The sequence below is a fragment of the Bombina bombina genome, chromosome 6, assembly GCF_027579735.1.
Source record: "Bombina bombina isolate aBomBom1 chromosome 6, aBomBom1.pri, whole genome shotgun sequence".
Taxonomy (NCBI): domain Eukaryota; kingdom Metazoa; phylum Chordata; class Amphibia; order Anura; family Bombinatoridae; genus Bombina; species Bombina bombina.
Window position 1 is genome coordinate 582,405,431 of NC_069504.1, and position 26,669 is coordinate 582,432,099.

Genomic DNA, 26,669 nt, shown 5'->3' on the forward strand with positions numbered 1-26,669 from the left:
ACATTAGTTATCTGGTAAGGTGCACCTCACTTTTCATGCCCCTCCTATTTAACCAGATAATGTAACACTATACTCCAGATGAAAATATTCACATGTGCACATACTTACAAATATATAGACCACTCATATACTATCACTTGATATTATTTTTTAATTATTCATTATTATTCACTATTTTTCATTTTTATACATATATTTACATTTATTTATCCCATATCATCTACATACATATTACACCACACTTTAGAATGGTATATAGAATGCTATCCAGTCCAGCAGGTTGACACACCCATAGTGATATTAGGGACATACTGTATCACTTAGCACTCTGTGTCATTAATTGACCAGGACTGCAAACCGCTAGGCACTAGGACCTTTACTATGACTGATCATCTACCACCTACAAACACCATATTAGATTCTGGTGCTGCCAGTGTTATTGGCTTTGGACTATTTGTACCTGGGACACTACATGTTCTTATTTTGATAGATTAGTCAATCTCCTATGCATGAGGTGACAAACTTTCTTATTGGTATGACGGGTTTCCAATTTGGGACTCACCTCTGTATAATATAATCACTAGACTCAGCACAGAATTTATGATCTAATATACTCTCTCCTTCCACTATGACGACTTGACCGCTGAGCCAGTCATTTAACGTCATTGTAACTTTATTATATATTATATTCACTCATTTTACTAAGATGTCGTACACTCACACGTTAAGATAACTAATAGTAAGTCTAACAAAACCAGCTACGCTGATATTATACTTACACACCTCTCTCTATTAACACTAGTTACTTCATCACGGCTTCTCTCTCAGACACTATACTCAGTTGCCGTACACACCCCTCTTAGGGGGCTATGACATGACATAAAGCCATTACACTTACACGCTTCACTCTATTAACACTAGTTACTTTGTCACTTCATTTCTTTTACACACTATATTTAGTAGCCGAACACTCACTCATAACGTCAAGGTGATTAATATTGCAAATATTACAGGCTTCCTGCCTAAATTACTTATACTCAATGTTTATATTATACTCATATTGACTAGTGTACTGAATAGTGTATCATCGAAATACACTAGTTATTTTTACCCGGTCCAATTAAGCACTGCCCACTGTCATGACGCTTTGACTCTTAGGCCAATCATGTAACATATCTCTGATCCTATCAACATCAGCTACGTATTTACTATGTCACAATACCCACCTATTCCATTTAGGAAAAGAGTCTTATCTTACAAAATTTGACACTTGTTATAACTCAATGTATGACATATAATCTGACGGTTTCACTCACAATATGCACCATCAGTGATTCAGATGGGAACGTTACACCTATGATCACCATTGGAGTTGCCCTCCTCAGACACTCATGAAGACTGCGTTTACAAGAGAGTGTGAGATATATATATCTTATATTGCAGGTATTTCATTAATCATTAACATACAATTTAAGGATCGAGGTGCACAACTTATTCACTATACCTATATTTAGAGATGAGATACTTTAGTCCACAAAGGATTTTGAATAATTTTTCTAGGGTGATCTCTATATCATGATTTAGCTAGGTGTTTAATGTGCATTATAACAAGTCTAAACACCTTTCCCATCCTATCACTCATACAACATTTGTTTAGATCAGAGTCACACCCTGGCATGAGGTATATATTTGTATTTTTATTTTTATGTTTATTTATGTTTATTTGTTATATTTATTCTATTATTAACATACCTGCTTTATTACTAATGAATCTGTTTTTTGATACTGTATTTATGTATTCATATATTGAATGATCTTTGATGTCATGAAACACGGTTCTATTTTGATTGGCTTTAATTTATCCTGCATGTTCACCCGGCAACACCCACTTCTGGTGTGGATCATCATACTAATTATCCTGTTTTGTTTGTATGGCATATATAGCAAGTGTTTTGTGTTATATTTTATATTCTTTTGACTAAGCCTGATGAAACAGTCACTGGTTGGCTGAGAAACGCATTGCTAACAATTTTAACCTTTTAAATAAAGTAAGTTTTATAACCTACCACTTGCTGCCAGTTTGTTTATCTACCATTAACATCTTCAATCCGTTATTGGACCACTGAGAGTTTCTGAATGCCTGAGACTAACTCTACTGGGTGACCATATTGATCCCAGCTTACCTCTGCAGCACCAAGGGAGGTGCTCCTCCAAATGTGAGTATTTTTACATATTTTTATTACTCATTTGCACCAGCAAAACTAGGCCATATAGGCACCCTTTTGTGCTTTATTGTTCCCTACAGATTGCAGCACATCCACCAAAGTTCAGTCTTCTGGGTGACTACTATTGATCCCAGATTACTCCATCTACACCACTAGGGTTGTTCTATCATATGGGAGTGAAATTATCACATACACTCTACTGATTGTTTCCAACAATATTGGGCCATGTGGTGCTTCTGAACTTTTTCTATTTACTGCAGATTACTGACCCTGGATCGTGGCCTTGATCCTCTACAGATAGCTGCCTCGATTGCGCCAAACAATTCACCCACACTGATACCATCTATAAGGCTTCCAAGGACTTTCATGCTTTCTGATTTTTAACTGCTTGCTGATAGAACATATCCATTATTTTGTCTATTGATATACCAGTGTTTTATTATTGTCAATCCTTTTGAGGATGTATTGTGTATATTGATATAACAGTGTCACGGATACTAACCTACCTATTGACCCATTGTTTCAATTGTGTACTAACCACAGCTTTATACACTAAGGGCGCCCCCTATTATCTTTTATTTGAAATAATTTAAGCCAGGGCTCTTCATAGATATCTAGCCCCAATTCCGTGGAACTTTCTGTATTACCTAAATTGACAACATGTAAAGTAAATAGAATAACTCATACATTTGTAGTTTATATCTGGCTACATCTAGTCTTGAGTCTTCAGAAATTTTGAATGATTTAATTGATTTTAAATTTTTGGTAATGTTAAACAAAAGTTGCAAGTTAAAAAATGTTGTTCCTTGGTGCACAGTATATCTTGTTTTTCAAGATGGTATAATTGTGACTTTTTGTTATTTTTTTTAAGTAGAAGTACAGGAGAAAAAAATAGTAATATACTGTATATCTTGAAGTATTTAAAAAAAAAAAAGCAGCACCAGAAAATACACAGTAATAAAATGAATAATAGTAAATTGCTTCAAACATAAGGATAACACAAATTGTTACTTTACCATGGCTTTGTGTGTGTTTTTTTTATTTTTTATAAATAGTAAGTTAATATCATAATTTTCTAAACTGAGTTGTGGTTGAAGGCAAATATTGCAATTTGTAATATCCCAAAGATTCAAGGAAAATAAATGTATGTATTTTAAAATATTAGATATTTAACCATTATATATATATATATTTAATATTAACACTCTGTTTCAGTGGAGGCATTTTCTTGCTTTCTTTTTGTATCCTCTACTGCACTACCACATGCCACTACAATGTTCATAACACTACTTGCATGTCCAGGTCTCTCTAGCTTATCCATTAATGAACGGGTATTTCTAGAGTGGCTATGTAAACTTTTAGATCTTGGAGAAGAAAATCCACAAGTTCTGTCTGACTTTACGGTCAGTAGATTGTCTTTCTCTGTCCTTTCAGAAAAAAATGCACATGGATAAGAGGCACTGTTTCCTATTTCTCCAACGTCACAGTCATCTCCTGTGTCTGTTAACAAAGGTTTCAACTCTGCTTGGATCTGAGCGTCTGATACAACGTTTGGAATTTCTGGACTGGGCTTGTGAGACTCATTTGCTTCATAATTCCACTTGTCTACCCAGTCTTCAGAGGGACACATTTGATCCATGATTGTACTATACTCTGTAGTCCAGTTATTTACCCCACCAACCAATGTTCCTGCTTGTGTAAATATGAAACTTCTAGATTTAGTCATTGTTGTTTGACAAGCATTGACAGATTGACCTGGATAGTAGCGCATAGCTTTAGATTTCTCTAAGGGGTAAGATATAGTAGCTTCCAACTTTGTCCTTTCCACTGTCAGATGAGAGTTAGAAAAATCAGCCTTAGTAACTTCAGATACTGACTGTCCATTCATGACTACATCTGTGTCATTTTTGTCTTGGCTACTTAGATCTTTGATGTCAAAATTTTGCTTTTCATCTTCTGGAGCCCAAATATCCATACAAGAAATAGGTCTTGTGGTCTGTGAAACAATTCCTAAGGTAAGTTTATTAAAATCTTTTGCTGCAACAGCATTAGTGCTTGAATCAAAACGCAGACTTGCTTGCCGTTGTGGAACCAGTTGTGTCCTCTGACCATCTTCTTTCTCAGTTTTCATTCCAAATGAATAAGCCTTCCTGCGCAACCTTAGAGCTGGCGATATAGACCCTGTGCTGTTATCACATGCTATTTCATCTGCATCCACTTGGTATTTATATATACTGTTGCCATCAGAGCTATTTACACTTCCTTGTCTGAGGAGAAAGGCTGCATCACATTCAGAAGAAGCACGTGAACGTACATGAACTAGTTCTGATTTGTCAATGCCCACAAGTTTTTCCAGAGCATTTACCATTCTTCCTGAAAGTTCTTCTAGCTGACAAAGTCGAAGGTCTACAGTCTGAAGTGAGGCTTTCATAAAATGCTCTCTTTCATTCACTTCTTCCAACCTCATGGACATATTTTCTACTCTGCATGGTAAGATTAGAAATGTTTTAATTGACAGATATCATTAAAGTTGCAGTTAAACAATTCATCTACAAAATGTTGTTCAACCTACTAGACATTTATGCGGAACCACCTAGCATACCAAATAACTCTAATCTCATATACCAGTTCTCAAATATGATTAAAAGAGATTCTGAATGATTGCCCACAAACCTATGTGATAGTGAAGTATATCTATAATTTGGGTTATGTGTATTAATATAAAGCAATTAGGTATCCAGACTAAACTTTTTAAAGAAGCAGATAAAGAAAAATGTACACTAAATTATGACCCTCATTTAGCATGATACAGAAATGAACTTTTTTTTTTTTTAAGCTTGGCTTGAATGTAAAATATACTTTACATATGATTTTCTTTTTTTTTTTGATTTTTAGATTGTTTTCTTTTAAATATATAATTTTTCAAACCATGGGCCTTATTCAACATTACCTTTCTGATGTAACCCTAATGCGCTCATCATTAGATGACTGCTGCTCATCCTCTTTTTCTTGAAAATACTCCTCCACACACTGCTCTTCAAACTCGTATAGTTTCTTCAACTCTTCATCATTTAGAAATAGCTCTGTGCGTAATTACAAACAAATTATACAAATGTAAATAATGTGAAAAAATGAATAGTGTATAGTATTGGTTATGTATTTAGAGTTTATGCTGCACAACCTTTTATAGGTCTCCTTAGAACTAGAGTTCCCTTGATGACAACATCTTACAATTTGATTAAGATTGTATTATGTACATTATAAGGTACAATACTCCTGGAAGCTGGAAAGGGATATCTAATTCTTTCTTTGTAGGGACCCAGCACGCCTGGATTTCAGAATCTTGCTGCTTCAGGGCCTGATGATCTAAATATCTCCACTCTGGTGAGATTATCTAAAATGTCAGGTCTTGTCAACATTGAGAGTGGTCCTTCAAAGCATTTTAGAACAGCAATTTTTAGCTTGAAAGCGGTTTGTCTTGCTAAGTGGGTTTCTGAATGTGAAAGAAAGACACATACATTAACAATATAATAGTCAAAAAAAGAGAATGTTTTTGCGTGATTTCTCTCTATGCCTTGGTGCCAGATTATCAAAAAAGTCACCAGCATGGGGAGAAATCATCATCTTATTTTACTGAGCATTATATTGTAAAGTAAGTGTCTTTTCTTCACATAAACTATATTAGTAAACTACCTTTATAGAGATGCATAGTTCCAAATATAAAAATTGCCTTTGAAAAATCTCTGAGGCGCCTTATAATATTTATGAGGCATCTTATAGAATCTCGCCTGACCAGAGAGATTTAGAGAATCAGGCCCTAGGAGAGAGATAGTAGTTTAGACTTCACTGTGGCTGAACATAGAGAAAAAGAGTGGAACCTGGAAGTCCAAGCAAGATGTGAGCTGAGGTTAACGGGGTAGCACCTCACACTGATATACATTCTCAGTTTGCAGCAAATACAAATTAAACTGAGCATGTGATTTTACACTGCTGCCAGATGCCTAAAGACATGTGAGCTCACCTAGGATTACTCTTTAATAAAGGATACCAAGAGAATTAAGCAAAATAGGTAGCAGAAACAAATTGGAAAGTTGTTTAAAATGGCATGCTCTATCCAGCCTATTTAAGTTTAATTTTGACTTTACTGTCCCTTTAACCCCTTAAGGACCGGGCATTTTAGACAAAAACTTCCCCAAAAGACCAGAGCATTTTTAGAATTTTTGCCATCACTACATTTAAACAGAAATAGAGCCTTTTTTTATATTTATCTATCAAAACTATATATTTTTTTTAGTAGACAACCCAAAGTATTGATCTAGGTCCATTTTGGTATACTTCATGCCACCATTTCACCACCAAATACGATCAAATAAAAAAAATTGTTAACTTCCAATTTTAGGTTTCTCACTGAAATTATTTACAAACAGCTTGTGCAATCATGGCACAAATGGTTGTAAATTCTTCTCTAGGATCCTCTTTGTTCCAAAATAGCAGACATATATGGCTTTGGCATTGCTTTTTGGTAATTAGAAGGCTGCTAAATGCCGCTGCGCACCACACTTGTATTATGCCAAGCAGTGAAGGGGTTAATTAGGTAGCTTGTAGGGTTAATTTTTGCTTTAACAGGTGAGAGAAACCGCAGCCTTGGCGTGTAATGCGGTGAACCGGAAACTATACTCCAATCAGGCAAAGAAAGACCCTTGACACCCAAAGCGCCGTAGCCAAGGCGGTGGATCAATCCACATAACAGCAAAAGAGGAAAAAACGACAGGCACTGTTCCAGATCTTAAAGTTGAAATCAAATAACTTTTATTCCAATCGATATTAAAAGCATGCAGACAGACATGGCGCTTACTCATAGGGGCCCATTTATCAAAGGGCTTGCGGACCTGATCCGACACTGCGGATCAGGTCCGCAAGACCTCGCTAAATGCGGAGAGCAATACGCTCTCCACATTTAACATTGCACCAGCAGCTCACAAGAGCTGCTGGTGCAACGCCGCCCCCTGCTGACTCGCGGCCAATCGGCCGCCAGTAGGGAGCTGTCAATCAACCCGATCGTATTCGATCGGGTTGATTTCCGGCGGTTCCTGTCCGCCTGCTCAGAGCAGGCGGACAGGGTTATGAAGCAGCGGTCTTTAGACCGCTGCTTCATAACTTGTGTTTCTGGCGAGTCTGAAGACTCGCCAGAAACACGGCCCTTCAAGCTCCATACGGAGCTTGATAAATGGGCCTGATAGACTACAGTCATAGGGGCATATGTATCAATCTCTGAATGGAGCTTGATGCCCTGTGTTTCTGGCGAGCCTGCAGGCTCGCTAGAAACAGCAGTTATGAAGCAGCGGTCACAAAGACTCTGAGCAGACAGACAGACATCGCCTCAAATCAACCCGATCGAGTAAGATCGGGTTGATTGACACCCCCTGCTGGCGGCCGATTGGCTGCGAGTCTGCAGGGGGCGGCGTTGCACCAGCAGCTCTTGTGAGCTGCTGGTGCAATGCTGAATACGGTGAGCGTATTGCTCGCCGTATTCAGCGATGTTTGTCGGACCTGATCCGCATTGTCGGATTAGGTCCAACAGACCTTGATAACTATGGGCCTATGTCTTAACCAAATCCCTTTATAGGTAAGTCAGCAGCACAATTAACTCAATTGCGTATAAAAAGAAAATGGATGAATCACTAGATAAGTTTGATGGTGAACAGGACACCAGAAAGGGTATTCTGCTGTTCGTAAAAAAACAGAAATTTAATTCCAAAAGTTATAATTTTCCAAAGAAAAACAATAAGAACATTGGAAAGAAAAAACAAACACAGTCAGAAAATGAAACAGGCCAACCCAAATCTTTACTGAAAAATGAGCATAACAGAAAGGTGGTCTTCAGCACTGATGAGGGTGATTCTACTGACTCAGAAGCAAGCTTCAGGAGTACATGTGTCTCTACATGTTCCTCTTCCCTTTCTTCCCCTTCCCCTTCTTTTTTACAGGAGTTCTCCGCTGAGGAAGCAGAAGAAGTTCCCTTGGTGGTCAAACCGAAAACAAGGCAAAATGTGTTAAAAGACAAATGGCTAGATTTAGAGTTTGGCGGCCAAAGGGGTGCGTTAGCTACGCTTGCTTTTTTTCTCCCGCACCTTTTAAATACCGCTGGTATTTAGAGTTCACAGAAGGGCTGGGTTTTCAGTGCATTAGGCTCCAAAAAGGGATCGTAGAGTATACTTTAACGCCACTGCAACTCTAGATACCAGCGGTGCTTACGGACGCGGCCAGCTTCAAAAACGTGCTCGTGCACGATATCCCCATAGAAAACAATGGGGCAGTTTGAGCTGAAAAAAAACACCTGCAAAAAAGCAGCGTTCAGCTCTTAACACAGCCCCATTGTTTTCTATGGGGAAACACTTCCTACATCTGCACCTAACACTCTAACATGTACCCCGAGTCTAAACACCCCTAGCCTTACACTTATTAACCCCTAATCTGCCGCCCCCGCTATCGCTGACACCTGCATATTTTTTTTAACCCCTAATCTGCCGCTCCGTATACTGCCGCTACCTACATTATACCTATGTACCCCTAATCTGCTGCCTCTAACACCGCCGACCCCTATATTATATTTATTAACCCCTAATCTGCCCCCTACAACGTTGCCGCCAGCTACCTACAATAATTAACCCCTAATCTGCCGATCGGAGCTCACCACTACTATAATAAATGTATTAACCCCTAAAGCTAAGTCTAACCCTAACACTAACACCCCCCTAAGTTAAATATATTTTTTATCTAACGAAATAAATTATCTCTTATTAAATAAATTATTCCTATTTAAATCTAAATACTTAACCTGTAAAATAAACCCTAATATAGCTACAATATAAATTATAATTATATTGTAGATATTTTAGGATTAATATTTATTTTACAGGCAACTTTGTATTTATTTTAACCAGGTACAATAGCTATTAAATAGTTAAGAACTATGTAATAGCTACCTAGTTAAAATAATTACAAAATTACCTGTAAAATAAATCCTAACCTAAGTTACAATTAAACCTAACACTACACTAACAATAAATTAATTAAATAAAATACCTACAATTATCTACAATTAAACCTAACACTACACTATCAATAAATAAATTAAATAAAATTCATACAAATAAATACAATTAAATAAACTAACTAAAGTACAAAAAATAAAAAAGAACTAAGTTACAAAAAATAAAAAAATATTTACAAACATAAGAAAAATATTACAACAATTTTAAACTAATTACACCTACTCTAAGCCCCCTAATAAAATAACAAAGACCCCCAAAATAAAAAAATGCCCTACCCTATTCTAAATTACAAAAGTTCAAAGCTCTTTTACCTTACCAGCCCTTAAAAGGGCCCTTTGCGGGGCATGCCCCAAAGAATTCAGCTCTTTTGCCTGTAAAAAAAAATACAATACCCCCCCCAACATTACAACCCACCACCCACATACCCCTAATCTTTTTTTTTTTTTTTTTTAATTATTTATTTATACGTGCCAACAGTGTAAAAGAAAAAACACACAGTATCAAATCAAAATATATTACAAAAGTAAGACCACCTCGCAGGGTGTTAAATAAAAAAAAAAACATACCAGGCATTTTAAGGTTTCACATACCATCCCTTTCAATCTGGCAAATTGCGACAAGTTAGGATCTACTACATACATTATAAACCTCCATAGTATATATACTTAAATATAAGAGCACTTATCTAAATAGTGTAATAGAAAATAAATAAAGAAAAGAAAGAAAAAAAAAAACAACAACCTGGTCTCTTCAATACATTATAACCATATACTGGATACTGAATAAAAAAAAAGCGAATCTTTCAAATTTTTCTACTTTTACACTGAAGCACTTTTTATCTTACCACAAAAAAAAAAATATATAAAAAAAAACCAACAAAAAAAAAGACAAAGGAAAAACGAAAAAATAAAAAAATGGGAGAAGGAAGAAAAAAAAAAAAAAAAAAAAAAAACATATCCTTCTCTCTCGCGAGCTCCGCTCCCCCCTCACACTCCCATTATATTAATCTAGGGACAAAATTCGGTCCGCCTCGCTTCTTAACGATAACATGTTACATGTCTCTATAATTCCTAATCCATTCTACTGGAAATTCACCCAGTATCGCTAAATCACCGAAACACTCTGAACTAAAAAATGGATATAATATCGACTTTTGAATGCTTTCTGTGTATGTCTTAATTATCGGGAGCCATCCTAATAAAAATTTCCTGACTTCCTTTTCTTGTGCTTCTCTAAGATGAAAGGACTCATACAATATATGCATCTGGATTTCCTTAATGAACACTGAAAAATCAGGCATTTTATTAGCTTTCCAGTTTTTCACTATCAATTTTCTGACCAACAATATAATTATATTTAAAACATTTTTGTGTAATAATACATCCTGACTGGCATAATTAAGGAAAAAAATACAGTCTGCGTCTAGGCAGATCTTTAGTTTATAAATATTGTTAAACCAATAAGCAACCTTCTTCCAAAATTGTCCAACCTTAGGACACTCAAAAAACATATGTAAAATGTCTGCGTTAATGTAATCCAAGATGGCGTCCCTCGAATTCCGATTGGCTGATAGGATTCTATCAGCCAATCGGAATTAAGGTAGGAAAATTCTGATTGGCTGATTCCATCAGCCAATCAGAATCAAGTTCAATCCGATTGGCTGATTCAATCAGCCAATCAGATTGAGCTCGCATTCTATTGGCTGTTCCGATCAGCCAATAGAATGCGAGCTCAATCTGATTGGCTGATCGGATCAGCCAATCGGATTGAACTTGATTCTGATTGGCTGATTCCATCAGCCAATCAGAATTTTCCTACCTTAATTCCGATTGGCTGATAGAATCCTATCAGCCAATCGGAATTCGAGGGACACCATCTTGGATGACGTCCCTTAAAGGATCCGTCATTCGTCGGGAAGTCGTCGGAAGAAGAAGATGGGTCCGCGGTGGAGGTCTTCAAGATGGAGCCGGTCGTCATCGGATGAAGATAGAAGATGCCGCTTGGATCAAGATGGTTGCCGGTCCGGATCGCCTCTTCTTCCCGGATAGGATGAAGACTTCGGAGCCTCTTCTGGACCTCTTCAGCCGCCGGATTATGGATCGCCAGCCCCCGCTTGGGCTTGGATGAAGATTTTGGAGCCTGGAACGATCGGTGATACCTGGCATGGTGAAGACAAGGTAGGAAGATCTTCAGGGGCTTAGTGTTAGGTTTATTTAAGGGGGGTTTGGGTTAGATTAGGGGTATGTGGGTGGTGGGTTGTAATGTTGGGGGGGGTATTGTATGTTTTTTTTTACAGGCAAAAGAGCTGAATTCTTTGGGGCATGCCCTGCAAAGGGCCCTTTTAAGGGCTGGTAAAGTAAAAGAGCTTTGAACTTTTGTAATTTAGAATAGGGTAGGGCATTTTTTTATTTTGGGGGTCTTTGTTATTTTATTAGGGGGCGTAGAGTAGGTGTAATTAGTTTAAAATTGTTGTAATTTTTTTCTAATGTTTGTAAATATTTTTTTATTTTTTGTAACTTAGTTTTTTTTTATTTTTTGTACTTTAGTTAGTTTATTTAATTGTATTTATTTGTAGGAATTTTATTTAATTTATTTATTGATAGTGTAGTGTTAGGTTTAATTGTAGATAATTGTAGGTATTTTATTTAATTTATTTATTGATAGTGTAGTGTTAGGTTTAATTGTAGATAATTGTAGGTATTTTATTTAATTAATTTATTGATAGTGTAGTGTTAGGTTTAATTGTAACTTAGGTTAGGATTTATTTTACAGGTAATTTTGTAATTATTTTAACTAGGTAGCTATTAAATAGTTCTTAACTATTTAATAGCTATTGTACCTGGTTAAAATAAATACAAAGTTACCTGTAAAATAAATATAAATCCTAAAATAGCTATAATATAATTATAATTTATATTGTAGCTATATTAGGGTTTATTTTACAGGTACGTATTTAGCTTTAAATAGGAATAATTTATTTAATAAGAGTTAATTTATTTCGTTAGATTTAAATTATATTTAACTTAGGGGGGTGTTAGTGTTAGGGTTAGACTTAGCTTTAGGGGTTAATCCATTTATTACAGTAGCGGCGAGATTCGGTCGGCAGATTAGGGGTTAATAATTGAAGTTAGGTGTCGACGATGTTAGGGAGGGCAGATTAGGGGTTAATACTATTTATTATAGGGTTTTTGAGGCGGGAGTGAGGCGGATTAGGGGTTAATAACTTTATTATAGTAGCGGTGCGATCCGCTCGGCAGATTAGGGGTTAATAAGTGTAAGCAGGTGGAGGCGACGTTGAGGGGGGCAGATTAGGGGTTAATAAATATAATATAGGGGTCGGCGGTGTTAGGCGCAGCAGATTAGGGGTACATAGCTATAATGTAGGTGGCAGCGGTGTACGGAGCGGCAGATTAGGGGTTAATAATAATATGCAGGGGTCAGCGATAGCGGGGGCAGCAAATTTGGGGTTAATAAATATAATATAGGGGTCGGCGGTGTTAGGGGCAGCAGATTAGGGGTTCATAGGGATAATATAGGTGGCAGCTGTGTGCGGTCGGCAGATTAGGGGTTAAAACATTTTAATAGAGTGGCGGCGATGTGGGGGGACCTCGGTTTAGGGGTACATAGGTAGTTTATGGGTGTTAGTGTACTTTAGAGCACAGTAGTTAAGAGCTTTATGAACCGGCGTTAGCCCAGAAAGCTCTTAACTACTGACTTTTTTCTGCGGCTGGAGTTTTGTCGTTAGATTTCTAACGCTCACTTCAGTCATGACTCTAAATACCAGCGTTAGAAAGATCCCATTGAAAAGATAGGATACGCAAATGGCGTAGGGGGATCTGCGGTATGGAAAAGTCGCGGCTGGAAAGTGAACGTTAGACCCTTTAATGACTGGCTCCAAATACCAGAGGGCGGTAAAAACCAGCGTTAGGAGCCTCTAACGCTGGTTTTGACGGCTACCTCCCAACTCTAAATCTAGGCCAAAGAAAGCGAAGATGGAAGAATAAAAGGAGACGAAAAGAAAAAGAAGGGACTATAACATCTAATGGACCCGAGTTTCAAAGAGGACATTCTAATCATGAACTAAGTATAGTTAATATTTCAAATCATGAATTAACACAGGATGAAAGAAATGTTTCACACTTCTGGATATTAATAAGTTTGTTCCAAGCTTACTTTAAAAAGTTATTTTGCTTTAAATAAGTCAGATGTAATTTCATATTCTAGAGGTGTGGCCCAGCATGAGAATTATAAAAATAGCCAACACATTGAATTTGGAGAAGCTTGTGCTCTTACTTCACTGGTTAATCTTTATAATGATGATGAATCTTGTCCTGTAAAGCAACCTCTTCCTAAACCAAAAAAGCAATATTCAGATTTTTATCCTACTAACTTTAGAGGGCCACTTATAAATCCCTTACAAAAGGCTGTTCAGAATAATATATTGACATTGGAGGAAAATACTAAGTACAATGCTGCCTCCCCAAATCTGACATTTAAAGAACGTCAAGCTATTAAAGCTTTACAAAATAATAACAATATTGTAATACGAAATTCAGATAAGGGAAGCAGCATTGTAGTTATGAATAAAGATTCTTATCTTGAGGAAGCATACAGTCAACTGTTGGATTAAACAGTGTACCGTAAACTTCAAAATAATCTTACCACTTAAAAATTAATTAGGAAAGTTGGTGAAGGATGGGATTTTATTGGGGATCTTCAGTGATGAGGATATTAACATATTAATACCAGATAACCCCTTCTGTCCGATATTTCATCATGTTCCAAAAATTCATAAAAATGCGAGGTGTCCTCTGGGTAGACCAATTGCGGCTGGTATTGGCTCTTTATTTGAGCTATTGGCCGATTGTCTGGACTCCACCCTCCAGCCATATGCTAAGTTGCAGCTGAGCTGCCTGTAGGACACATCACATTTATTGCTATCTCTAGAGCAAATAGAGTGGCAATCTGACTATTCCTGGGGAGTCATTGATGTGACCTCTTTGTATACTTCTATTCCGCAAAATCTAGGAATAATGGCTGTAAGATACTTCATGCAGAGAGACTCCTCTTTGGAATCTCCTAAAATTGAATATATTTGTGATGTACTTAGATTTTTGTTGTCACATAATTATTTTTTATTTAACAATAAATATTTACTCAAAATATGCGGTACGGCGATGGGCGCAAAACTTGCACCATCGTTTGCCAATATCTATGTGGCATGGTGGAAACAAACATACATCTATTCTCCTAGTAATCCCTGGTGTGAGACCATAGCACTATTCGTGCGTTATATAGATGATTTGCTTTTTATTTTTAAAAAGCCTCTAAATGATGACCTGTTTTTTTAATTTCTGACCTTTTGTAATAATAATGAAATGGCTTTAAAGTTTACTGGTGAATTCAGTCATGAACAAGTTAATTACCTGAATCTTACTTTAAAAATTGCTTATAATGAGATTAATACAAAAACTTATAGAAAGCCTACAGCAGGCAATACGATACTGCACACAAAATCACAACATCGTCAACACCTTGTTCAGTCGATCCCCAAGTCATAATTCATAAGACTTAGACGGAATACAAAATCAGATGATATTTATGAACAGCAATCGATTGAACTTAGGGATCGACTGATTAAAAGAGGCTACAAATATAAGAAATTAGAAGAGTGTAGAAATTCTTTTAGAGAGCATAGGGGAGTAACTACAAAAAGACAACAGGATAGCAATTTTGATAAAGCTATTGTATTTTCAACTGAATTTAGCCAACAATATGATGACTTAGTTAAAATTAAAAAAAAACATTTAGATCTATTGTCTGCAGATGATACACTGCAACCACATATTAAAAATTGCAAATTTGTTCCCAAAAAATCTAGAACTCTAGCGCAAACCCATTCACCGAGTTTAGTTAAAAATCACAATCAGCAACATTGTAATTCCACTACTTGGTTAAATAAAAAGGGTACTTTTAAATGTGGCGGGAGATCCTGCTTAGTCTGCCCTAATATTTGTCAACATGACAATTTTATATGCCAAGTAAACAAAAAGAGATATACTATTGATTTTTATGCCAACTGTGGCTCTATGTTTGTAGTATATCTTTTGACATGCAATCTATATTTCAATACGTAGGTAAAACCACACGACAGGTCAGGACACGTTTTAATGAACATGTCAGGGATGTTAAAAATTTCAGCAAAGACTCTACTGTAGCAGATCACTTCAATAATTTCCATTTTACCAATGTAGCAAACCTTTCCTTACAAGTAATTGATGTGGCTACTATCCCTTTAAGGGGAGGTAATAAGGATAAGATTCTTGAGAGAAAGGAATTATACTGGATCCTTAAACTTCAAACACGTTCTCCATTAGGCACGAATAGAGAATGCAATATTAACTATTTTATTGATAATTGACAGCTATTAGTTTATATTAGCTTAGCATGTTCTTCGTGTGAATACATGAATATTTTGTTAACATTTCCATCTTCTCATGTATTAAAGTTTTTTTTTCTGTATTTATGGAATTCAATAGGTCAGTAACTGTCCATATTAGTTTAAAATATTCTGTAATGATTATTCTGTATCTATTGTGGTGAGTGTTTTTAACCTTTTCTGTGCAATAAGCAGTTAATTGTGCTGCTGACTTACCTATAAAGGTATTTGGTTAAGACATAGGGGCCTATTTATTAAAGGTCTTGCAGACCTGATCCGACAGTGCGGATCAGGTCCACAAGACCTCGCTGAATGCAGAGAGCAATACACTCTCCATATTCAGCATTGCACCCTCCCCCCTCTACCTATTTGCTGCCATCTTAGGTACTGGCAGCTGTCTGCCAAAACCCAGTTTGCCTCAATTTATGCTACTTAAAAAAACCCAAAAAAAAACATTAACCATTTTTCTCTAGTATAGCTACCCCCTCCCAGATCCCTTTCCCTCAATGGATCCCACATAGGATTCCCCTCATTGCCCTTCCTCCCCCTCCCTCCTTCCCCCTCACTTCCCGGCTCTTTTTTTTTTCTTCTGTGTAGCGTGGCGTAGGTTTAAAATAATGCTTAAATAATAATATAAATATAATATAATATATAAAATAATACAAAATTCAAAACTATATACCTCATAAAATAATAATAATTCTTTGCTAAAAAAACCCTAAAATTTATAATTTCACAATTTACTTTGCCTGCTTTTCCTGCAATTTACATAATTCTACTACACATAAATTGCTTAATCAGTGTACTATGTCCCTGTATTACAAAACTGTGTAAATTTTTCTAACAAGATAAGGATAAAATGTTTTTAAGCATTTATTTTTTAGGAGGCTCTTTCACAAAGTAGTGCTTGATTACTTATATACAGTATAATAGGCTTATATACAATTAGTTTTATGTTCCTTTAGCAGGAATTTTGAGATTATAACATGATTTTGCACCCTTAGGGCTAGATTTAAGAACAGCCGGAACAGACAAGGGGCATCTCTGCCGCTGTCCATCTGGCATCTCAGCTAGTGGGCAGAAATAAGCTGTCTGCATTTGTTATTGAACAAGTTGACGCTTGTACAATGCTGCTTCTGCATGTCTGCGGCCAATAGTGCTCAAGCAGGAGCTGTTAATCACCTCAGTCTAAGAAGTCTGATAACCGCTGCTTCTTAACTATTGGCTGCAGGCTCGCTCATGCAAGCTTGCAACTGAAGGCGCTCCAAAACCGCATTCACAACTTTTTAAAAGGGGCCCTTAATATTGAGAGATGGAAAACTTGCACTAAACTGTTTTTTCAGATTCACTTTAAACAGCAGTTTAATGGTTTTCCTGTGATCATTCCTTTTATTACATACTTAATCCTCTGTCACGCTCATCTAGTTCTCCTTCTTGAATCTTCCTGCAGCGACAGCAAAGGCGTTTCAAGATGATGTATAGGTGGCTGAAGATTATCATGGGAGGTGGCAAAACAGGCCGGTCATGGAAAGTCATAATTAGCTGGTAGCGCTGGAATTTCCACACTTGGTTTGAAATTGACTTGACTTCAAAAAATGTATTGCTGAAATGAAAAATATAAATTTTAGTATGTCCATACTGACATTTCATAGCAACAGAAACCATTCAGTTCCCCTTCATATATCTTGCAAAACATGTAGGGAGCAAGAGGCTATAGTTATTTGCCTGCAGCTAGTAAAAAAATATGCTAGCCTATTGTGGAATGGTGTAAATGTCATTTTGTTCTGTAAAGTATTTTAAAAATTATTTATAAAAAAAATGTTTTATCAATAAATAAACAATAAGTGCAGACATCCCGACTGTTCGTATTTGAGATGGACAGTCCCTAATTCTAAGTCCCGTTGTCTCTCTAAAACAACCATATATCCTGAATTGCAGAATTTACCTGAGCCCCGCCCATAGACCAACCAGACATGCCCATGAACATAAAGACACACCCACTTTCTGCTTAGACACACCGATGATCCACTGACCATCCTCACATTGCTCTGCTCTCTCCTGACATGAATGAGCCTTCAAAACAGCGACAGTCACTCTCAACCTCCTAAGTCCTTAATACCTAGCTACAAATGTTGTGAGGTATGGATATGTGGGTTTACAGTTTAAGGGCTAGATCTCAATCAAGCCTCACAAAGTAGTGATAGGGTCACAATGTAACAATAGTTAAGTCCCTATAATGTGAAGTAGACATTGCAGGGGTGTTCAGTTTTTTCGATCGATTCAGGTCATCAGAATTTCATTCAGCCAAATATTTGGATAAGAATTTAGTTTGAGTCAGAATTCGTTATATAATTTGTTATAAAAAAACGACATCATTTTAATGTTTCTATTCAAAATAATTCAGTGACTGATCATTTAAAAGTAAATTTCTGTGCGGTAGATTGCAGAATTCTACATGGATATAGTTTACTGCAATTTGAAATGACTTTTGTATAAGTATTAGACTTAGCTTGATGGTGCATGATTTTCTAAATAAGCTTAGATTGCCATCTGTTTTTTTCTTAAACAGTAACAGTCTGTTTTCTGTCAAGCAAATTATAGGAAAAAAAATCAGCTAGCAACTGTCTTTAATCTGCAAAAATATTGCACATTATCCATTTGAATTTATTTAAGGGACACTGAATCCAAATTTTTTATTTTGTGATTCAGATAGAGCATGCAATTTTAAGCAACTTTCTAATTTACTCCTATTATCAATTTTTCTTTGTTCTCTTGCTATCTTTATTTGAAAAAAAAGGCATTTAAGCTAAGGAGCCAGCCAATTGTTGGTTCAGATCCTGGACAGCACTTGTTTATTGGTGGGTGAATTTATCCACCATTCAGCACGAACAACCCTGGTTGTTCACCAAAAATGGGCCGGCATCTAAACTTACATTCTTGCTTTTCAAATAAAGATACCAAAAGAATGAATAAAATCTGATAATAGGAGTAAATTAGAAAGTTGCTTAAAATTGCATGCTCTATCTGAATCACAAAAGAAAAAAATTGGGTTCAGTGTCCCTTTTAAAGGTATTTTAGCTCAATTTAACAGTGACTACCTACTCTGAAACAAATTATATTTGCCACATTATTATTTTTAAAGGATCAACATAATCAGGGCAGTAAGAACATAGGTTGAGTGGATTACTTTATCTGATCATAGGATGGACAGATCATTATAATTAGTCAAGGAGAAGTGCAGAGAGATCAGCCTCACTTTCAGAGAATATAGCAATTATTTTAGGGTTAAATATAACAAGCTTCTCTGAATAAGAGACGGTTTGAATATTTAATGTTTGGGGGACAGAGTAAGAAAGCAAGCAATTGAGTTCCATAGAGTAGTTGTTGCATATAATATATTTTGCAGGTAGGTGTGGCAGGAGATGATAGTGGAAGAAGAGATAAGTATGTCATGAGATGAGAGGATGTTTTGGTGAGTATTTAGGAGTTAAAGTAACATATATTGGATTTAGCTTTAGTGAAAGATGTGTAGGTTAGTATCAGCATCTTCTGCTGGACATGGGAAGTCCATAAAGGGGCTTGGGCAGTAGAACTAAAGGATAGATGAGGTGGGTCTTACTGGAGGTGCATTTAAAATTAATTTGAAAAGAGCAGGTTCTTTTAATGGAGTATCAGAAAATTCAAATGGGTAGGTAAGGACAGAATGATGTAGTTATATTAGAAAAACATGGATTTTGGAGATATTGCACAAGTGGCTGTATAAAGATTGAGCATGTGTTAAGATATGACAGTGAAGGTGAGAGCAAGTCAAGTATAGCTTTAAGAAAACAGTCTCAAGGAGTTGGTGTTATTTTTAGATCATAAACAGTAAGCAAGATTTTCAGTGATTGAAAGTCATCTAATCATCTAGGGCAGCGGTTCCCAACCTGTGGTACGCATACCCCTGGGGGTACGCAAAAATATTGTTGGTAATGGCGGAACAGAAGTGCGCCCCAAGGCAGAACATACTGCGATGTGCAATGTCATTGCAGAAAGTACAGCTCTGCAGAAAGCACAGGCAAGTACGTTGCGTGAAGAATGATCCTAAACTCAGTTTATTCTGCCTCGTGTGTCATTTTCTAACTAACTGATTGGCCATTATAATTTAATCTGATCAGTGATTGGTGGTAATCTGATCATAATGTTCCGTTGTTATCTTTCATAATGCTTAATAGTTTAGTGAAGTGCAATAATTAGCTGCTGGATGCGAAAGATCTACTTTTGTGATTTTAACCACCAGAACGGCTTTGACAGCTCTGAGGTAAGTGCTAGGGTGTTTCACTTACACTGTGCACTGTTTAAAATGCACTGTAGTCCCTTCCCTGTATCCTGTGTCTTGCCCCTAATCATGCTGAAGGAGGTGGTGACCAGTGACCACTAAAAACAGTATTTTATTAAAGCCTGTCTGTGTTACAACCTGTTACATGTGCACTGTGCCTCCCACTGGCGGAACTTCCCTAGCGCAAATATCGCAGATGGGATCCAGGTCCTGGCGATCCATAACACATCACAACTCTGTAGCCTACTAGCCTGTCACAGTGTCGTAACTGCTTGGTGGATGGTCTGCCATGGAGGTATGGGATGCGGACCATGGAGATCTGCAACATCGCAACTCTCACAGGCGCAGGTACCATATGATGAGTAAATGAGGACACTCGCGGCTTCTCACTCAGCTGCATAAGAGAAGCATTGCTAGCTATATAGTGCTAGTCTGCTGCAGCTAGAGAGACTCAGAACACCGGAAATATTTTAGTTCCATACAGTAAAGCAGTAGTGGTGTAGTGCTAAACCACGGTGGCAGAACGGCCTGTGTATATTTCATATCGACACATCCTGATCCAGTTCTCTACAGCGCTCTTTATAGCAATAATACTTCTCGTATGCAGCTGAGTAATTGAGGTTACACGCTTCCCTTCTCAGCTGCATATGATAGATATGGGCATTAACATGTAAAAAAAAGAAAAATCTCCATAGTGTCCCATAGCCCCCCCATAGAAGGTCTTGTGGGTCTTAGCTTGTCTTGTGGGTGGTAACAATGCACATAGGCTGCTTCCCTGCTGGGACTCCTCAGAGCTAACCTAAGAATTTTTTTTTTTTTTTGAGTGATGGATCACCAGAACTGCTTGTGCAATGATAAATGCCGACAGCGTATGCTGTCGGCATTCAGCAATGTCTGTCGAACATGATCCGCTGAGTGGACCATATCGGACAGACCTTTGTTAAATTGGCCCCTATGTCTGCAAATTTAAAAGACAGGGAGAAGTTGAAAGTAAGGAGAAGGTTCTTGGGGTTGGAAGTAAAATTATCAACGAGAGATGAAAAGTAGGTGTATTTAGTGAGGTGTATGGCCAAAGTGTAAAAATATGTGTTGAATTTGCTGTGGGGAAAAAACCTTCTTGAGTGTGAGATTGCATTCAAAGACTTTCAGCAGTATTAAAACATTTTTTGAGATAATGTGCTTGTTTTAATTGATAAGGCTGATATTGGGATCAAGGGAGTTGTGCAGGTTAAAAGGTTTCATTGCATTTGGGACTGAACATTTATAATGTTAGCATGAAGAAACTTTACTATATTTGAAAAATGCCATGGAGGAATTGTGTGGAGGATCCTGTGTGTGAATGGATGAGTAGCGAGAGGAGGGACAGGGTTAGAGAGTAAATTAAGACTGCATGTTACGAATTGGTTAGAAAATTAAAGTATTTTATTGGAGAAAGATTTTAAAATGATAAGTAAAAATTAATCTTAATTTCAATGTCCATGACAGTGTGTAGAAAGATGTAGTCCCTAAATGCTGTAGAATTATATAATTAACTAGTGCATAATAAGAAGACAATATGATAACACTAAAATAAGCAGTAGATTTATTTTCTGACAAATTAAAAAATTTTTCTCCCATTTTCCGGCCCCCTGCATCATGTGACAGACATCAGCCAGACTAGTATACCCTGTGAGCTTGTGCACATTCACAGTGTGAATATAAAAAGACTAGGAAAATTTGATAATGGAAGTAAATTTGAAAGTGTCTTAAAACTGCATGCTCTATCTGAATCATAAAAGTTTATTTTGACTTGAGTGTCCCTTTAGCTTTTAAAACACTTTATGACATTTTGCCTTAAAGCACTTGGATATTGTGCCATTAGACAGTACATCCAGTGTTTGCCATTATCTTAGAAGCGACTGCTGTGCATTAGAATTTCACATAAAAAAGCTTAATATACTGACATATAGTATAATATCTATACTATAATCGCGTTTGTAACGCGTCTGTCGCCGTCGTCAGTTGCGCGCGCAGCCTGCAGCGCAAGACAGCTTCAGGAAGCTCCAGCACTCTCAGCTGTTATGTTACAGCCGAGAGCTGGAGCTCCTGAAGCTTCAGGCATCTGCCGCATATGGAGCTGGAGTGCGATCGGTGCTCCGGCTCCATATGAGGGCAGATGCCTGTTTGTTACAGACGTGACATTGTGTGTGTCACCGTCTGTAACGATCTTCTGCTGGTGCCAGCGGGAGGTGTGGGCGGGAGGCGGGTGACGGATCAGCATTGGAGGGAGAGAAGGGAGTGAGAGGGCCCATCACTAAAAAGAGATTAAAGGAACAGGGAGGGATGGGACAGCTACACTACAGAAAAAGTAAATTTATGCTTACCTGATAAATTAATTTCTTCTATGGTACGACGAGTCCACTGATTCATCCTTTACTTGTGGGATATTATCCTCCTGCTAACAGGAAGTGGCAAAGAGCACCACAGCAGAGCTGTCTATATAGCTCCTCCCTTAGCTCCAACCCCAGTCATTCGACCGAAGGTACAGGAAGAAAAAGGAGAAACTAAAAGGTGCAGAGGTGACTGAAGTTTAAAATCAAAAAATATAATCTGTCTTAAAATGACAGGGCGGGCCGTGGACTCGTCGTACCATAGAAGAAATTAATTTATCAGGTAACCATCAATTTACTTTTCTTCTATAAGGTACGACGAGTCCACGGATTCATCCTTTACTTGTGGGATACAATACCAAAGCTACAGGACACGGATGAACGGGAGGGACAAGACAGATGGTTAAACAGAAGGCACCACTGCTTGAAGAACATTTCTCCCAAAAATAGCCTCCGAAGAGGTATCAAAAGTATAAAATTTGGAAAATTTGGAAAAGGTATGAAGCGAAGACCAAGTCGCAGCCTTACAAATCTGTTCAACAGAAGCATCATTTTTAAAAGCCCATGTGGAAGCCACCGCTCTAGTAGAGTGAGCTGTAATCCTTTCAGGAGGCTGCTGTCCAGCAGTCTCGTATGCCAAACGGATGATGCTTTTCAGCCAAAAAGAAAGAGAGGTAGCCGTAGCTTTTTTACCTCTACATTTTCCAGAATAGACAACAAACAAGAAGATGTTTGACGGAAATCTTTGGTTGCTTGCAAGTAAAACTTCAAAGCACGAACCACGTCCAAGTTGTGCAACAGATGCTCCTTCTTAGAGGAAGGATTAGGGCACAGAGAAGGAACAACAATTTCCTGATTGATATTCCTATTAGTAACAACCTTAGGAAGGAATCCAGGTTTGGTACGCAAAACCACCTTATCAGCATGGAAAACAAGATAAGGCGAGTCGCATTGTAATGCAGATAGTTCAGAAACTCTTCGAGCCGAAGAGATAGCCACTAAAAACAGAACTTTCCAAGATAGAAGCTTAATATCTATGGAATGCATAGGTTCAAATGGAACCCCTTGAAGAACTTTAAGAGCTAAATTCAAACTCCATGGCGGAGCAACAGGTTTAAACACAGGCTTGATTCTAACTAAAGCCTGACAGAACGACTGAATGTCTGGAACATCTGCCAGACGCTTGTGCAGTAGAATTGAAAAAGCAGATATCTGTCCTTTTAAGGAACTATCTGATAGCCCCTTCTCCAATCCTTCTTGGAGAAAGGACAAAATCCTAGGAATCCTGATCTTACTCCATGAGTAGCCTTTGGATTCGCACCAATATAGATATTTACGCCATATCTTATGATAAATTTTCCTAGTGACAGGCTTTCGAGCCTGAATCAAGGTATCTATGACCGACTCAGAGAAACCCCGCTTGGATAAAATCAAGCGTTCAATCTCCAAGCAGTCAGCCGCAGAGAAACTAGATTTGTATGCTGGAACGGACCTTGAATCAGAAGGTCCTGTCTCAGTGGCAGAGTCCATGGTGGAAGAGATGACATGTCCACCAGGTCTGCATACCAAGTCCTGCATGGCCACGCAGGTGCTATCAAAATCACAGAAGCTCTCTCCTGTTTGATTCTGGCAATCAAACGAGGAAGGAGAGGAAATGGTGGAAACACATAAGCCAGGTTGAATGACCAGGGTACTGCTAGAGCATCTAACAGTACTGCCTGAGGATCCCTTGACCTGACGAGACACGATCAGAACCAATTCTGGTGTGCCCCATTGCTGAATCAATTGTGTAAACACCTCCGGATGGAGTTCCCACTCCCCCAGATGAAAAGTCTGACGACTTAGAAAATCCCCTTCCCAGTTTTCCACTCCTGGGATATAGATTGCTGATAGATGGCAAGAGTGAGTCTCTGCCCATCGAATTATTTTGGTAACCTCTATCATCGCTAGAGAACTCTTTGTTCCCCCCTGATGATTGATATATGCTACAGTCGTGATGTTGTCCGACTGGAATCTTATGAATCGGGCTGAAGCCAGCTGAGGCCACACCTGAAGCGCGTTGAATATCGCTCTCAGTTCTAGAATATTTATCGGGAGGAGAGCCTCCTCCTGAGTCCACAAACCCTGTGCTTTCAGGGAATTCCAGACTGCACCCCAGCCCAATAGGCTGGCGTCCGTCGTCACTATGACCCACGCTGGCCTGCGGAATCACATTCCCTGGGACAGATGATCCTGAGACAACCACTAAAGAAGAGAGTCTCTGGTCTCTTGATCCAGATTTATCTGGATAAATCTGCATAATCCCCATTCCACTGTTTGAGCATGCATAGTTGCAGTGGTCTGAGATGCAAGCAAACAAACAGAACTATGTCCATTGCCGCTACCATTAGTCCGATTACCTCCATACACTGAGCCACTGACGGCCGAGGAATGGAATGAAGAACTCGGCAGGTGGTTAAAATCTTTGATTTCCTGACCTCCGTCAGAAAAATTTTCATGTCCACCGAATCTATCAGAGTTCCCAGGAATGGAACTCTTGTGAGAGGGATAAATGAACTCTTTTTTACGTTCACCTTCCACCCGTGAGATCTTAGGAAAGCCAACACGATGTCTGTGTGAGACTTGGCTAGTTGGTAAGTCGACGCCTGAATTAAGATATAGTCCAGATAAGGCGCCACTGCTATGCCCCGCGGCCTTAGAACCACCAGAAGGGACCCTAGCACCTTTGTGAAAATTCTGGGAGCTGTGGCCAACCCGAAGGGAAGAGCCACAAACTGGTAATGCTTGTCCAGAAAGGCGAACCTGAGGAACTGGTGATGATCTTTGTGGATAGGGATGTGTAGATACACATCCTTTAAGTCCACAGTGGTCATATATTGGCCCTCCTGGATCATTGGTAAAATAGTCCGAATGGTCTCCATCTGGAAAGATGGGACTCTAAGGAATTTGTTTAGGATCTTGAGATCTAAAATTGGTCTGAAGGTTCCCTCTTTTTTGGGAACCACAAACAGATTGGAGTAAAACCCCTGCCCCTGTTCTGCTTTCGGAACTGGGTGGATCACTCCCATGATATATAGGTCTTCTACACAGCGTAAGAACACCTCTCTTTTTGTCTGGTTTGCAGACAATTGAGAAAGATGGAATCTCCCCCTTGGAGGAGAATCTTTGAAATCTAGAAGATAACCCTGGGTTACTATTTCTAAAGCCCAGGAGTCCTGAACGTCTCTTGCCCAAGCCTGAGCAAAGAGAGAAAGTCTGCCCCCTACTAGATCCGGTCCCGGATCGGGGGCTACCTCTTCATGCTGTCTTGGTGGCAGCAGCAGGCTTCTTGGCCTGTTTGCCTTTGTTCCAAGTCTAGTTAGGTCTCCAGACTGACTTGGATTGAGCAAAATTCCCCTCTGGTTTTGCAGCAGGGGAAGAGGTAGAGGGACCACCTTTGAAGTTTCGAAAGGAACAAAAATTATTTTGTTTGGTCCTCATCTTATTTGTCTTATCCTGAGGAAGGGCATGGCCTTTCCCTCCAATGATGTCTGAAATTATCTCTTTCAGTTCAGGCCCGAATAGGGTCTTACCTTTGAAAGGGATGGCTAAAAGCTTAGATTTTGATGACACATCAGACCAGGACTTAAGCCATAACGCTCTACGCGCTAAAATGGCAAAACCTGAATTCTTTGCCGCTAATTTAGCCAGTTAAAAAGCGGCATCTGTAATGAAAGAATTAGGTAGCTTGAGAGCCCTAATTCTATCCAGAATATCATCTAATGGGATCTCAACCTGAAGAGCCTCCTCCAGAGCCTCGAACCAAAAAGCAGGAACAATGCACGCTATAGGTTGGAGAAGAAAACCCTGATGAACAAATATTTTCTTAAGGAGACCCTCTAATTTTTTATCCATAGGATCTTTGAAAGCACAACTGTCCTCAATAGGTATAGTTGTATGCTTAGCCAGGGTAAAAATAGCTCCCTCCACCTTAGGGACCGTCTGCCACGAGTCCCGCATGGTGTATGATATGGGAAACATTTTCTTAAAAGTAGGAGGGGGAGCGAATGGAATACCTGGTCTATCCCACTCCTTAGTAACAATGTCCAAAATCCTCTTAGGGACCGGAAAAACATCATTATAGGCAGGAACCTCTAGAAATCTGTCCATTTTACACAATTTCTCTGGAACTGCAATAGGGTTACAATCATCCAGAGTCGCTAAAACCTCCCTGAGTAACAAGCGGAGGTGTTCTAGTTTAAATTTAAAAGCCGTCATATCTGA

General features: G+C 38.3%; 1 protein-coding gene across 1 annotated transcript in view; it reads right to left on the reverse strand.

Annotated features, from left to right (window-relative positions):
* Window positions 1-3,423: 3,423 nt before the first annotated feature.
* Window positions 3,424-26,669, reverse strand: part of TRPM1 (transient receptor potential cation channel subfamily M member 1) — a 451,868-nt gene continuing 428,622 nt past the window's right edge. The window contains exons 25-27 of the mRNA XM_053717558.1: window positions 17,120-17,322; window positions 5,176-5,308; window positions 3,424-4,708 (exon numbers count right to left, since the gene is read on the reverse strand). Of these exons, the coding sequence (XP_053573533.1) occupies window positions 3,424-4,708; window positions 5,176-5,308; window positions 17,120-17,322 (1,621 nt within the window). The remainder of the gene's footprint in view (window positions 4,709-5,175; window positions 5,309-17,119; window positions 17,323-26,669) is intronic.